Consider the following 15213-nt stretch of genomic DNA (forward strand, 5'->3'; position numbering starts at 1 on the left):
CTACTGTCTGTGTCTCGTCCTCAAATGCTCTTTCTCAATTCACCTGTTGCACTTCTGACCTTTTACCAGACCAGAAGCTCACTGAGACTATGTGTATGTCTTCTACTAAATAAATGTTTTAGCCAAGAACCTCTACTAAAACCTTAATACAAGAATATGAACATATAAAAGATAATAAAATAAACTGATATAAGTGTTTTGTAAGCATGTATTGCAATTCCTTCTATGTTCTAGTTTTCCCTCAGCATGTATCACCTGAACAGTCACGTCAGTGAGGCTTACGACCTTTAAAGAACCTGAACATCAACTCAAATAAGCACAGATATGCAATATGTATAAAATAATTATAACTGCCCCTGAAATACAAAGTTAACATCATCATAAACATCTTAAGGCCATCTTAAAGCTATCTGTTATATTGTTAAAGCAATGCTCATACTGCAAATTATATTATGCTGGTAAAATACTTTTTGTTTATCCCCACAATCCCCCTTTCGACCTCTGACACCCCAGAGGTCGATACATAGGTTGTTGTTCACTCCTCAGTCCACTCGGCTACCTCCAGATCCATCATCGGCATCATGGACATAGGGGCCACCGCCCCAGGGTCCACTGCCTTTACAATCACTTTCTCTACCAACCTTCGGGCACAAGGAATGAGACAACAACCACAAGTCACCAAAATACCCACCAATACAGATAGAGACAACATAATTGACAGAACAAGCCCCTTCCACTTTCCGAACACTGAGGTCATCCAGCTCTCCAGCGGGTTGTCAATTCCTGAGTGGTCATGCATGGTCCTAGAGAGACTCTTTAGCCCCTCCAAGGCTCGCGTCACCGAGCCATCTGGAGCAGTGTTATTCGGGATAAAAGTACAACACTGATCTCCGAACATCGCACAAACCCCTCCTTTTTCCGCCAATAACATATCAAGGGCCATTCTATTTTGGACTCCCATTAATGAGGTCGGACCCATCTGCTCCGCTAACCCTTCCATCCCGTCTCTGGTAAGGTTAGAGAGCCTCAGCAAATTATAGTGAACATAATTAATTCTGTCTACATTTTTGTTCGGGGTCACTGGAAAAAGAGCAGAAATTATTGGAAGATTCTCAAAACCTGCAGCTATTTGATCTACGAGTTTATATTCATTCGGAACTCCTCTGGGGACCCCTATTGAGTCAATCCAGGTTGGCGAGTTCAGCCTAGGGTCATAAGCGTGTGTTCCCTCAATCCCGCTTTTGGACAGGATATGTCTCTTCCGCCTAGCTGCCAATGTACGTGTGTTGTGCTGTGGAATGTTTTTTACCTGATTTCCAATTAACATAAGAGGTGCTCCTAGTCTCACCATCGCGCACGTCCCCACACTTCCCAGAGGAACACGAGCCAAAAGAGTCTTGTGCCCACAATAATAATAAAGTCCACTTCTAGCCCAAGTCCCAATTAAAGTGTTGGGATCACTTACATTGTTTGTGGTTCTTCCCGTCTGGGTAACAGCGCACCAACTTGGGTCGATTTCCCCCACGTTGTATATTACTTTATCTGTGGAGAACTTAAAACACGTATAATTACCTTTTTTCGGCAAAAATGGTCCTACCTTTGTCCGCTTATCAACTGGAGGAAACAAACTGGATAACACAGTACAGTCTCCAGTACTCACCGCTCCTCTAGTCATTCGCAACATGCAATCATAACCCCACTTGTCCTCCGGATGGAGTGGAGCGGGCTCTGTGAACAACCGTGGTCTAGCAGAGGCACAAGCAACACAATTGGATACCTCTTGTTCCCTAGCATTTAGAGCCATCCAGTCCAGCCAGAGATTACTGTCACTGAACCCAGTGGCGCGCTCAATTAAATCCTGAGGCTTCAGTCTGGTGTAGTCCACCGCCAGGACTCGTCTATCCTTTAGTTCCTGTTCCTCTGGTACCACATATGACGGCCCATTTCCCCTTTTTCCTGTAGAATTTACAACAGCGTTTATTTGGTTGTTAATCATGTGTATTTCCTTTTCTTCTCTAACTGGCTCTACGGGATTTACGGGATTGGCCTTTTCAAGAAAGTTAATTTTAATTAACCCCTTCGGGTCAGTTCCCACAGTCTCCACACCTAAGACTAAATACAAAGAGTTTTTACGCCGCCAGTTGCCCAGCGACATAGTCAAAGGATTCTTAGATGGACTATAATCTCTTTGGAGTTTTAACACGTTCTCTGACCCTTGTCCTGACGTTTCCCCATTTTCCCCAGTGTAACCCTTTACCTGATTCCAGTTCCGACACCAGTTTGCAAAGGGCCTACTCCCTCTTTCACAATGTGTACTTACTGCATAATCCCAACAAACCCACACATTATATCCTCTCCAACTAGTATCTGCTCCTTCACACTTTAAAACATCGCATAAGTCAAAGGTGAATGAAGTTGTGGACCCATTAACATAGTTCAACTCTAAACCACCATATGTGCTCAGGCACTCATCTCTTTTACCCGAAACCTCGCGCTTTGATCTCCTTTTTAGCCCTGTTTCAATAAACGATTTCTCTTTTAGTGCTGGATTCAACTGGCCCCAGTGTTCAGACAGTTCGCGGGGGCCTCCCTGCAAAATATAAACAAGCAAACATAGGGCCATTATCAATATCATCACGGTCATCAAACTAACAATCACAAGCAACATTTTAATCAGTCCTCTTTCCTCACGAATCTCCGGTTCGCGGGATGGCATTGTGTTATGTATATTTGTACTTAGCATAAATTTTAAAACTTTGTTTCTGTTTTCCTCCTTTTTATTTGAACCACCCCTTTTCAAACTCTCAATTTGTTACCACTCCTTTTTGTAGGCGCGGCGATCTCCTCCTAGGCTGCTCTTCTTTCTTCGGCCTTCCAGGTAGACTACTGGTCGGCCCGTTACACAGGTGAAGAGGTTTATTCTGCCTCTGTTCCTTGACACCTGCGTTCCTTGACGACGAATTTTCCTCCACCAAGCTCTCGTGTGCGGGTGCACACTGCGACCAATGGTACCAGGTGTCGCCTTTCCCTTTCAGCTGGACTGCTGTAGCCGTCCGGGCGGTCACCTCATACGGACCAGTCCAGCGGGGCTCCTTCCACTTTCGCTTAATGACCTTCAGCCACACTGCCTTTGCGTCCGGGACCTCTCCGTTCCCCGTGGGTCTCTCACAAGTGACCTGTTTTGTAAAGCTGGACACAAGAGCTTTCAACTCATTAAAATATTCTGCATGAGACCTGTTGCTTGTCCTGGGCTGCTCCACCGGGACCACTGTCCAGGGTGCTGGAAACTGTCTCCCAGTCAGCAGCTCATAAGGGGTGAAACCTGTGGATTGGTTAACAGAACATCTTATGGTCATCAAAGCAATGGGCAGGGCTGCGACCCAATTTAGCCCTGTCTGCGCACAAATTTTAGCCAACTTGTTTTTCAAATTTAGGTTCATCCTCTCTACCTTTCCTTGAGATTGAGGATGATAGACCGTCCCGAACTTATGTTGCACTCCCAACATCCTCTCTACCTCTTGCAAATCTTTGTTCTTGAAGTGAGTACCATTGTCTGACCTAATTCTCTTGGGAAACCCATGCCTTGGAATGTAATGATTGATTAAGCACTTAATCACACTTTTCGCATCTTCACATTTGGTCGCCCATGCTTCGGGCCATCCAGTCAGAACATCCACACACACCAACAAATACCTCACCCCACCTGGGCCTGTATCAATCATGTCGGTATAATCAATCACGACCTCTTCTCCTGGCCTTTCTGGCATGAGAAACTTACCAGCTTCAGGTTTTACTGCTGGCTTTGGGTTGTGTGCCCCACAAATTAGGCACGTTCTGGCCTTTTCCAGTATCATCCTTCTCAAATCAGGATGCCACCATCGGCACAAATTTCTCTCCATCTGTTTCACTCCCACGTGACCAAGCCCGTGAGCCTCATTCACCTTTTGTTCCGCCATTTTGGCCGTTAAAGCGGGACGCCCATCTGGCCCCCTCCACAAACCGCCATCTTGCCAGGCTCCTTTGTTTTCCCACACCCCCTTTTCCTCTGGGGATGTCTCCTCCTGGGCCTTTCTAACTTCTTCCATGCTGTTAGTGCTAACCTCCTCTTCTGGGGTTACCTGCACCAGTTGTCTCTGTCCTTTGTAGCCCGCTGCTTCCTTTGCGGCTTCGTCAGCTTTCTGATTTCCTCTTGCCACCATACTGTCTGCTTGTGAGTGGCCTTTGCATTTTATAATACTTACCTCGTCTGGGTCCTCCAGGGCCTTTTCCAGTTCCTCCATTTCCTTTTTGTGACAGATGGGTGCATTAGTGGCCGTCCTGAACCCGGCTCTCTTCCACTGAGCCAGTTCCACATGAGCTGCTCCAAACGCATATGCTGAGTCAGTGTAGATGTTCACTCTCATGTTTTTAGCCAACCTCAGGGCTCGAGTTAGGGCTATCACTTCAGCTCTCTGGGCCGACTGTTGTCCCTCAATTTTTCCTGCTTCTTTCACCTGAAACTCAGTTCCTACTCTACAGACTACTGCATAGCCCGCTTTCAATCCTTCTTCATCTCTGTGGCAGCATCCATCTGTGAACCAATCCTCAGCTCCGTATATGGGCTCTGCCTTCAGGTCTTCCCTGATTTTTCCTTCAACCTGGGCTTTCTTACTACAGTCATGTGGTTCTCCTGACCCCATTAGGTCTGCCATATTTATTCCTTCATGTGTGAATATCAAATTTGGCGCCTCTAAAATTTTGCTCAACCTTTGTTGCGTCAGTGGAGTCATTGTGAATGCCTGTGAGTTCACATAGGCCACTACACTGTGTGTAGTAAGCACTTTCAGTGGGTGTTCCCTCACTATATGTGCTGTTTTCTGAATTATCTTTGCTACTCCTGCTGCGTGTTGTGTGCATGTGGGATGCCTTGCTTCTGTTGAATTTAATCTTATGCTAACATACATAAGTACATCCCTACCTCCCCCTTTTTTCTGAAACAACACACCATTCACAACTCCCTTTGTTTCTGAAACATCAAGATAAAATGCCTCATCATAGTTAGGTGTGGCCAGATCTGTGGCTCTTGACAAATCCTGTTTTAGTGAAATGAACGCTGTCTCTGTGTCCGGCGTCCAAGGCAATTCAGCCTTCAGATTTCGAACACCAACTTTCTTGATCATGTCCCTTAAAGGGGCCGTTTTACCCGCATAGTTCGGAATGAACTGCCTGCTGTAACCTGTCAAGCCAAGAAAGGAAAGCAACTCCTTCACAGTTCTTGGTTTTGGATGTGTCAGAATTTGGTCTCTGTGTGTGTTCATTAGCCCCACTGATCTGTGTGCGATCACCCGGCCCAGGAATGTTACCTCTGGCCGGACCAACTGCAGTTTTTCTTTGCTCACTTTGAAGCCACACTCCGCCAATCTGTTCAACACCACGAGCGATGCTGCCGTACAGGCCGCTGCTGACGGGGCTGCAATAAGAAGATCATCAACATACTGTATTAATGTACAGCCCCCTGGCAGTTGACATGGGGACAATGCCTCTTTCAACACCTGATTAAAAATTCCTGGTGAGAGTGCAAAGCCTTGTGGTAGGCGTGTGTACCTAAATTTGCGGCCTCTGTATGTGAATGAGAAAATGTCTCTGAGTGACTCGTGCAGTGGGAGACAAAAGAATGCATTCGCTAGGTCAATACATGTGAACCACTTTTGGTCCCCAGTAATTTCGGTCAGAGCCGTGTAGGGATTTGGTACAGGCACAGTGTCAGTCCTCAGCATGGCATTTATTGCTCTCAAATCATGTGCCATACGGTACTTCCCTGTCCCATGTTTTTCCACTGGCAAAATAGGTGTGTTCCAAAATGACCATGAGGGCTCAAGCACTCCTGCCTTCCACAGTCCTTCAATGGTTTCAGCTATACCTTCTTCTGCTTCAGTTTTGTGCTTATATTGTGGTCTGTTAATTGGTATGTCAGACTTCAGCTGGAACAGGACAGGCGAACAGTTAGCTAGACCTACATCTGTGGGCCCTGCGGACCACAAAGTACCAGGCAATTTTGAGAGCTCAGCTACTGCATCAGGATGATCCATTCTTTCCCTGCCATGTATTCTGGAGATTTCTTTATGTTCTAAGATCACTGCATCGTTGGACAAACAAGTTATGCGATATATTTTACATTTTGGTGCATACCAGACATTTGGAATTTGGGTGCTTTGCCAGCATGCGTTGTCCAGCGCCCGCTTGACCATTGGTCCCAGATCTCTTGGCCCATGGCCCTCGTGGACCGCCAATGTAATGTGAGGGGCTGAATCCTCTCCCACATTGTACCAAGGCAGTTGTTCATCAGTAAATTTCACAGCCGCGGCCACACCTTCTGGTCCAACATAAATGTTATGTGTTTGCACATTCCACGTCTGTCCCTCAAGATCAGACTGGAACTGTTCCCGATAGATATCGTTATCTTCCCTATCATAAAAGAGTGTAACGTGGAAAGGATCTCGCGGAGGGGAGTAGACGGCCAGGCTCATTATCCAGGGTTTCCACAGCTGATAATGTCTCAGAATGCCTTCTTCCACTAGCCTCCCCCAGTAGATTTCGGCAGTGGGTTGTTCAGAGTTCTGGACTAGATATTGAGTCTTTAAAGGTGATCCCAGACACGGGAATTCTTTTCCTCCAGGCAGAGTAACAATCAGTCCATCTGGTGAGCACATGATTGTGGCTCCCAGTTTCACAAGCAGGTCCCTGCCCATGAGATTTGCAGGCACCTGTGAGGACACCACATATTGGTGTTTCAAAGTCTGTTTTCCCAGCTGTGTCAATGCTGGATCTGTCAATGGCAGAGTCATCGGAATCCCGGAAAAGCCTACCACATTAACTGTGTGACAGGAGAGTGTTGCACTGTCTGGTGTGTCTTTCAATGTTGAATATGTTGCTCCAGTATCCACCAGGAAGGGCAATTCAGTGCCTTCCACGGTCATCGACAGCATGGGTTCTGCCGTTCCCACGCTGTTCGGTTTCTCCGGGCTCCGTCAGTATTGCTCCCCCTCCCAGCCCCAGTCGGCTACTGGGTACTGGGGGGCTGGTGCTGCATTCGGGTTTGGAGCTTGATGTGCTCCCCTGTAAGCAGCTCTTTGTCTTGGGCCTCCTCGTGCCTGGGATTGATAGCCTCGCCCCTGATAGTTCTGCGGCGGTTCAGGGCAATCTCGGGCCCAGTGTCCTTCTGCTCCACATCTCAGACACGCAGTCCAAGACACCCTGCCAGGATTCCCCGGATTCCGAGCCCTTTGTCCTCCCCTCACGGATCCACCACGCCCTCTCTGCGGTCCACCGGTTCCCCAATTCCCTACTGGTTGACGCTGCCTTGGTGCATTGACGGGCCAACGGTCATCAGGGTAGAGACCCGGATCCTGATCTGGCCAGTCAGGCACAGGATCGGGCTGAGACCTTGCCACCATTATTTTCCTTGCGCTCTCTTTATCCTCTTTCTTTCTGTCACCTGCCTTGTTTCTCGCCTCCGTCAGCTGTATCTTTACCAGCTGCGCCTGTGCCTCCTCCAACTCTTTCTTTTGTTTGTTTGCCAAATCCTGTTCCTGCTGAAGTCTGTGGGTCACATGTCTCTCCCACTGCACCGAGTCTGCAACGGCAAAATCTGGGTTCTTCTCCAAGTCAACTGCAACCTGGTTGGGCAGCCCTGCCAGCACTGCCGAACGAAACCACGCTCTACTTTCACCCTCCTTCCCCGGATGTATTCCTGTTTCTAACAACCATTGTTCCTTTGCTTTAGCTAAAAACTCTCTGGGTGTGTTTTTAGAATCCCAAATAATTTTTGGAATGGCTCCAGAGTTAGGAGTTGGGTACTTCTCCCGGACTGCATCTGCTAAGTCATTCTGCACCTCATGGTATTGTAGGTCATTTGCATATCTGGTTGTTTGAGCTATCTGCTCTACATCTGCTAACCCACCACCCAGCATACAACGTCCGGCCAAAGCGCGAAAATCGCCCAGCGCTAATTCTTCTCCTTCGGTCAGCGCGCCCAGCCTTCTCAACCAGCTAGCTCCTCCCTCAGTTATTGGTGGAAGTTGTTTAACCAATGCTTCCAAATCTCTCACCTTATAGGCGCGATAAACTGGTTCGTTCTTTGGACCTGCTATTAGAGGCAGATTTAAACCAGGGTCAGGAGCTCCTTGTTCAAAACTCACTTTTCTACTCTTCCTCGACTTTCCTTTTCCCTTTGAGCTCCTAAATATGGGCTGTCTCTGTGCTTGGTCTCTCTTCACACTTCTTTTCCTCAAAATTAGGCTTGTACTTGGTTGGGGCTCAGGTCCTCCATCTTCGTCCTCCTTATCGTCCTCTTCTTCTGATGACGTCGCACGGTCTTCATTCTCCTCTTCTGGCCCTCCCTGCATTACTCTCTGCTTTATAACCTCCAATGCTGTTAATGCCTCTATTAACGCACGTGGGGGCTCATGCATTTGTCCATACACTTCTCCTTCCCAATGTTCTCCCTTGGTTATCACTCCTTGTGGTATTTTGTCCTTCATTCTAGGGGTCCTTTTGGCCTCCCCGTCCTGCTTTGGCTGTTCCACTGTAGACACTTCGGCCCGTATGATGTTTCCACTATCCACCGAACTGGGAGGCGAGGTCGAGCCTTCATCTGCAGCTGAGGCTATCATTCTCCCTCCCATATCTTGGGACTGACATTCCACTGCCCTTATCCCTTCTTCGGGGATATTCAGGGGAGTAGTAGTATATTCAACATCTGCTATTCCGCCAAGGACAACTCCAGTCTGACCATCAGGACCACGAACTTGTCCCCCTCCAAGGGTCATTACAGGCATGACATATGGTGGTGGTGGTGCACAACGTGCCAATTCAGCCCAAGGATATAATTTCGGTGTGTAATACCTGTTAGCCTCTTCTACCTTCGGAGTCAAGTCCTTCACTTGGTCCTCTAGCTTTTTATTTTCCTCCTTCAGATGTTTCAAAGACTCCATTATACTCACCATGTCTCCTGATTTTCCTGTGTCATCCTCCTCCTGAGTCATCCAGGAAGAGGCTGCCCTCCACAGGAACAGCCACTTACAGCACCTGTCATGAGTTTCTTTTAGATCCTTAATTTCTCCTCTGGCTTTCCTGTTCACTGAATGTCCCTTGGACTCCTCTTCAAATTGTTTCAATTTCTGTTCACATCTCTCTCCCTCAGTTTTTAACACCAGGCTCAGAGCTATTTTATCACCCAGCCCTTTCTGTTGAGATGTAATAAGTTTGCTTACCTCAACCTCCATCGCTTGGCACTCTTTCTCTGCTGCTTTTAATGCTCCAGGTGAAGCCAAACGAATAGCTTTCTTAAGCTGTTCAAGCTGATCCTTCAGAGGTTTGCATCCCCTTTTCCCACTAGGTGTCGCACCCGAGCTGTCAGCCATTCTCTGAAACACAGACTTACCTCTTCCAATGGCGTTGGTCGACTCCACCTTCTTGGTCTAGGTCACCCAGACACGCTTAACTTTCGGTTTCAGTCTTCGTCTCGCTGTTCTCGCAACCACTGGCTCCTCTTCCCCTGCTCGGTGATACACAAAGTTTAACCCAGCACTTTAGACGCTGTCCTCGCGTTCTCAAGCGTTGACACTCAATCAAAATTATTCGCCCTCAAAGTGTTAATATATGACACCAGCAACCCTTATGCGCAACGCGCTCACCTCCGTATACTTACCTCTCCAATAGTTCCTCGGATTAGTGTTTTTTCATTTATTTTAAACCCATTAACGGCGCTGCGCGTCCCTTATATACTTTACAGCAACACACCCTCAAGGGTCCCTCAACTTGTCCCGTACTAATAAGTCTAAAACCAAGAAATCACCTTTATGACATTATGTCAAAGCTTTCTCCATGTTGCACAGCCTGCCACAGGTTTAACAAAAAAATCGCTGCCCGAGAAGGCTCCCACATATCAAGGTGGTCGTTTTCACAAACTTCCAGCAGACCCTCAAATAAACAAAAACAACGACCCAGGCAGGCTTCCAGTTCAGCCTCCTCAATTTCTATGCACACTGAAAACTCATGGGGAGATTCTTCTGTCTCCCCGTGTCCTACACAATTCACCTCCAAATGATCCCCTACAATTGAAATTTCCGTGTGGAATGACGCAGAGATTAACATTTCCTTATTTATTCACTATATGTAACCTGAATTTTCTCTCTCTCTTCAAATAACAAAGGTTATCTTTACAATTTGTTATTGAACTACTAATTAAGTTGCTTTTTATGGTGTCAGTGATAAACTGCCCCTAAAAAGTCCACTTTATTGCGTGCTCATTGAGTTACTCCTATCAAAACTATTTAACAAGTTTAATTTACACATACTCATTAATTTGTCACGCTTATTAGTGGCTCATGGTTGCTTAAAGCCTATGTCTGACTTGACCACAGAGTTAGAGCATCATTCAATCCTCTCAGGATGACCACTCCACTTACTCTGCATCCAGTCAGCTCATGAATTAACAACCCTTGCAGACTGTAACCCTTTTATTTTTTGTTTATGCCTTCAAATCCACCTTAAATCTTCTTTACCTAAACGTTGGTTTTAAACACAAACAATTCTTATATTCTATTTTGAAACGCTGTCACCATTCATATATTTACAATGTTGTTATTTACTAAGCCAGCATTTTAACTGCAGACATTTATCCACATTTGCAAACAATAGTTATAGAGCTGAATGACACAGAAAACCGAAAGCATAGTCCTCTCATGCGCTCTGCATCAGCTGCCTCATTTGCATGCACACACACTCTTCATCTAAGAATAGCAGCAGGCAGTCAGTGCATTGCTGACTCGACCCACAGAGATCTTTTTTAATACAGAGACGTCTTATATTTACAACTGCACAGATTTTAAACCTTTTAACACCTATCGAATTTCGACAAATTTAACATAACAGTTTAACCGATAAACTCCCTGAGTTTTTTACGATCAATTAACCAGTATCTGTCCAACAGTTTCTGGCCTCATCTCTAAACTCCCTAACTCAATTTAAAAGTGTCCAACACCCAAGGTCCAACCTTTGCTGCCCAAAAAAGCGCAGATACCGTTCCAAACGGTAAGGAGACTCTATCTCCTAGCTTAATTCCGGGATGCCCTGTACCCCACAGCTAAACCACACTGAACTAACCCTCTTCGCCGAGAGGTCAATGTCGCGCGTCCACGACAAGGAGGGAGCGTAACCTCCGGGCTCTGCGCTTCCTACCAGTCCAACTGGCGTTCTTGAGTAATTTATAATACTTTGGAACAACAGTAAAACACCCAACCAAGTGTAAGACTGAAGCAGGTCCAACCTTATAACCAAAAAATAACCAAATTCCCTAACCTACTAAACGGTCCAACTGCATTCAATCATTACCAGCAGTCCAACTGCTTTAAATCCTCAGATTCTTATCAAAATCAAAACAGACATGCACCAGTAATTTCAGTGAGTAGACTTTTAATTTTCACAGCCCAATTTGACACACTTTGGAAATAATTCAACAGGTAGTGTCTTACCTTTTTTAAATATGATGCGCCGGCATGCGTCCACTCACTTTTGACCACTGGCCAAGTCTGCCCGTCTGACCACCTCGGACCACCGCTCACACCTCCACTTTTTTCCCTTACTCAACCACCGGACGAAGCCCCCAGATGTTAAGATTCAAGAATTGAGAAAGGGTACAAGAGGTGATCGAAAAATAACCACACTGGTCCGGCCGGGTGAAGTCAAACGAAGATTTTAATTCACATGTGGGAAGATCACTGAACACAGCAATTGATCTTCGACTTACTAAAGCACAAACAATTATTTTATAACATCAGGGTTTGTTTACTGACGCCCCTTCATGCGTCACAGATACATTTTATACATAGATCAGATCAACATCATCATGACTTTTCACCTAGAAAATCATCTTCTATTTTCATGGCTAGCCCTTCCTGTCTACCTTTCAGTTCTTGTCTTGTTCCTCTTTCTTGCCGAGACACCAAGAAACGGTTCCTCTTTTACCAAGACAATTTTGCAGTTACAGCCAAACATAACTAACCTCTTCCTCTAAATAAATCTAATTTAAAATGTGTGTGTGTGTGTGTGTGTGTTGACCTCACATGCTCTTTGTGTCACCTCTTCACCTACTGTCTGTGTCTCGTCCTCAAATGCTCTTTCTCAATTCACCTGTTGCACTTCTGACCTTTTACCAGACCAGAAGCTCACTGAGACTATGTGTATGTCTTCTACTAAATAAATGTTTTAGCCAAGAACCTCTACTAAAACCTTAATACAAGAATATGAACATATAAAAGATAATAAAATAAACTGATATAAGTGTTTTGTAAGCATGTATTGCAATTCCTTCTATGTTCTAGTTTTCCCTCAGCATGTATCACCTGAACAGTCACGTCAGTGAGGCTTACGACCTTTAAAGAACCTGAACATCAACTCAAATAAGCACAGATATGCAATATGTATAAAATAATTATAACTGCCCCTGAAATACAAAGTTAACATCATCATAAACATCTTAAGGCCATCTTAAAGCTATCTGTTATATTGTTAAAGCAATGCTCATACTGCAAATTATATTATGCTGGTAAAATACTTTTTGTTTATCCCCACAGGATATATCATGGTTTTAATGCCTCTGACAGCTTGTCATGAAATACAATGTGATTAACGTGGTTTTGTTTTAGAGGACTGAGGGACCTCCAGGGTCAAGAGGGTTGCTTTTGATTTTTGTAAAGACTCACACGGTGTGCTCGGGTGCTTGAAAATCTTTTCATCTTCACCAAAGCCCTCTGTTGGTTTGAGCTCAGTCTAAATGTGTTTGTGGTTTTCTGTTTGAACCCTGAAAGAAAAATTCAACTTCCTATTGCCGAGCTAATTTGCTTCATAATGACTCTGCCGGGTCATTATGAAGAAAATTTCATCAGGATCTCAACAGTGGAAACAGGATCAAACAATCAAATGTGTCTGTGCAAACGAGCTGAAACCACACAAAAGGATCCCAGACCGGCCCCGTCTCTCAAAGCGATCAACACGAAAGCTCGTGAAGTTTCATTTGAGGTCACGCAGGTTACATTTTCTTTGAAACTACTGACTATGTGTCAAATTCAGAACTATTGCTGCAATGTGACCCAAATAATACTTTTTATTCTGTATTCAATGAGATTACAGTCGTATCGCTGGGAGATCTGGCTGTTATAATAAGGGAAAAGTTAATGGAGTTATCAGTCGTCGCTGTACTTGAAAGGAGAGATGGCCCAGCCAGATTTATTGTAATAAAATGCGTGGACAGCAACATGAGCCCACAGTTTTATGTCTCTATTGTTTTATAGTTTGGAAAATGATTTGCCAAAGATGAGTGCTTCCAGTTTTCTGCAGACTGCACGACCTGACTGTGGAAGTCTGTTTCTGCCACCCAAATATGAAGTCGATGATAGTTTTGTGTTATTTTCTTCACAAGTTGGAGTCAATAAGTGGAGATAATAACCTGTTAAGTTTTGAATCATGATGAGGATCTCTGTCAGTGCCTGCATAAAAATCTCAACTGTAGCTCAACACAACCAAGTGCAGTACAATGAAAACACTGACCCCGGGTTTAACGAGGACCAGAAGGATCCGGAACAGAGTCAACGACTAACTAAATCTGACGGGTACTTCAATACAAAAACACACGCAGAGTTCATTTTTCATGTGCTGCAGCCTCACAAACAACTGATATCATGGAGATATAAAGTCAGAGCAACTATACGTTACTCTTACTGCGCATTTTTAATTTCTTTTATTATCCCTTTATCATCCAACCAGAGTCAGAGAGGAGTCGACCCCACCCACCACAGGGCGAGAGGCGGGGTACACCCAGGACAGGTCACCACTGAAGTACCATCAAATCAAATGAAAACATCCCTACACAGCAAATTCAAAAGTGTTAAATGTTTTGGTGTTAATAGTCTCCTTGCAAAAGTAGAGTTAATTTTACTCTAAGTAGAGTCACATTCTTTTAATGTAACTCTGAGGTGTAAAATGATAGTAGTTAAAATCGAGTGTTAAAAATGAGTGTTTCTCTGTCAAATCTGGAGGTGTTACAATGGAAACATTAACTCTTGACCTCTTAACTCTGAACTCCTACAGGGGCTATGACACCAATAGAGTAAATTCACTCCGCCCCCAGCACGGCTCCAATCGAAGCTGAAGTGAAGCCGTTTCAGAACATTTTGCTCTACATATTTGAGTTGTTTGCCATGCTTGGTAAGTCATTTTTTCAAAGATTGTTTCAATTATTATTATGAGCTTTTACTTCTGTGGCTCTTTGGAGTTGAGACAAAGCTGTGTGAAAGGCATTAGCCATGTTGCTCGGTGATAGCATAATATTCTGTTTTAGCTAGCTGAAAGGTATTGTCTGCGGGCAAATACCACAGCCTTGAAAAAAAGCTTGCATGTGAATTTTCAGTCAAACGTTTGGTCAAATACACCTAAAACAATGTCTAGAATGTGAAATGTTGGTATAATGGTGCTACTTGAAGCCTGAAAACGATCGCCCATAAAAAAAAAAACGAGCAAACGGCAGTAGCAGGCGTCCTGACTGGATTCTACGTTAGCATAGATCCCTCCAGAGTTTTGTGCACACGGTTTAGGTAAAAATGAAAAAGGTTGAGGTTTTACATTTAGTTCAGTATTACCTGTTGCCTGTGTCTTTGTCTTTTGGGAAAATACTTTACACAAGTAATGGCTCAAAGAGGATTCCTTTTTTTTTTTACTGTGCTGCAATTGTTTACTGGATTATTTGTGCCATTAATTAGTGTCAACTAATTTTTATTCAATCTCCGCACAGGATATGCTTGTGAAGATGGAATATGGGGGAGAGCAGAAGTGCGTTGAAGTTCCACAAAGGGATGAATGAAGGACATGCATATTGTATTGAAGAAATAAGTGATGAGAATGCTGTTATTTGCATTTACCATGTCAGACCTTTTGATAAACAAAATTCTAATGAAAGTGAGAACATGTACACTGTTACATCTTTCAGAAAATGTTTTGAAATTGTGGTGCACAGTTCAGAATAAATGTTTTTCAAAAACCATTGCATCTTTTTAGTAAATGTTTATTTCCAAAAGAAATTTCTAGAAGTTCAGAACAGTAAAATTACCGCTTTTTAGATGAATTAGAAGATAACTCTTACGTAGTTAAACTAAAATACTCTTTGAGAGTTAATATATA

The 15213-nt window shown here is 44.4% G+C and overlaps 1 protein-coding gene and 1 long non-coding RNA gene across 2 annotated transcripts; one reads left to right on the forward strand and one right to left on the reverse strand.

The window, feature by feature from the left end:
• Positions 1-2804: 2804 nt before the first annotated feature.
• Positions 2805-4052, reverse strand: LOC146556063 (uncharacterized). The gene is made up of 2 exons (XM_085249701.1): positions 3779-4052; positions 2805-3322 (listed from the first exon to the last, which is right to left on the reverse strand). Exons 1-2 carry the CDS (start codon positions 3954-3956, stop codon positions 2805-2807), a joined length of 696 nt encoding a protein of 231 aa, XP_085105827.1. The 5' UTR covers positions 3957-4052.
• Positions 4053-13944: 9892 nt separating this feature from the next.
• On the forward strand, positions 13945-15026 carry LOC146556064 (uncharacterized). Its single transcript, XR_014889000.1, has 2 exons — positions 13945-14244; positions 14828-15026. It is a non-coding gene; the product is annotated as an uncharacterized LOC146556064 (long non-coding RNA).
• The last annotated feature ends 187 nt before the right edge of the window (positions 15027-15213 follow it).

Source organism: Mchenga conophoros, linkage group LG16, assembly GCF_057382185.1.
Source record: "Mchenga conophoros isolate Kocher_MC1m ecotype Shallow Benthic linkage group LG16, M_conophoros_male_GT1.1, whole genome shotgun sequence".
NCBI classification, from domain to species: Eukaryota; Metazoa; Chordata; class Actinopteri; order Cichliformes; family Cichlidae; genus Mchenga; species Mchenga conophoros.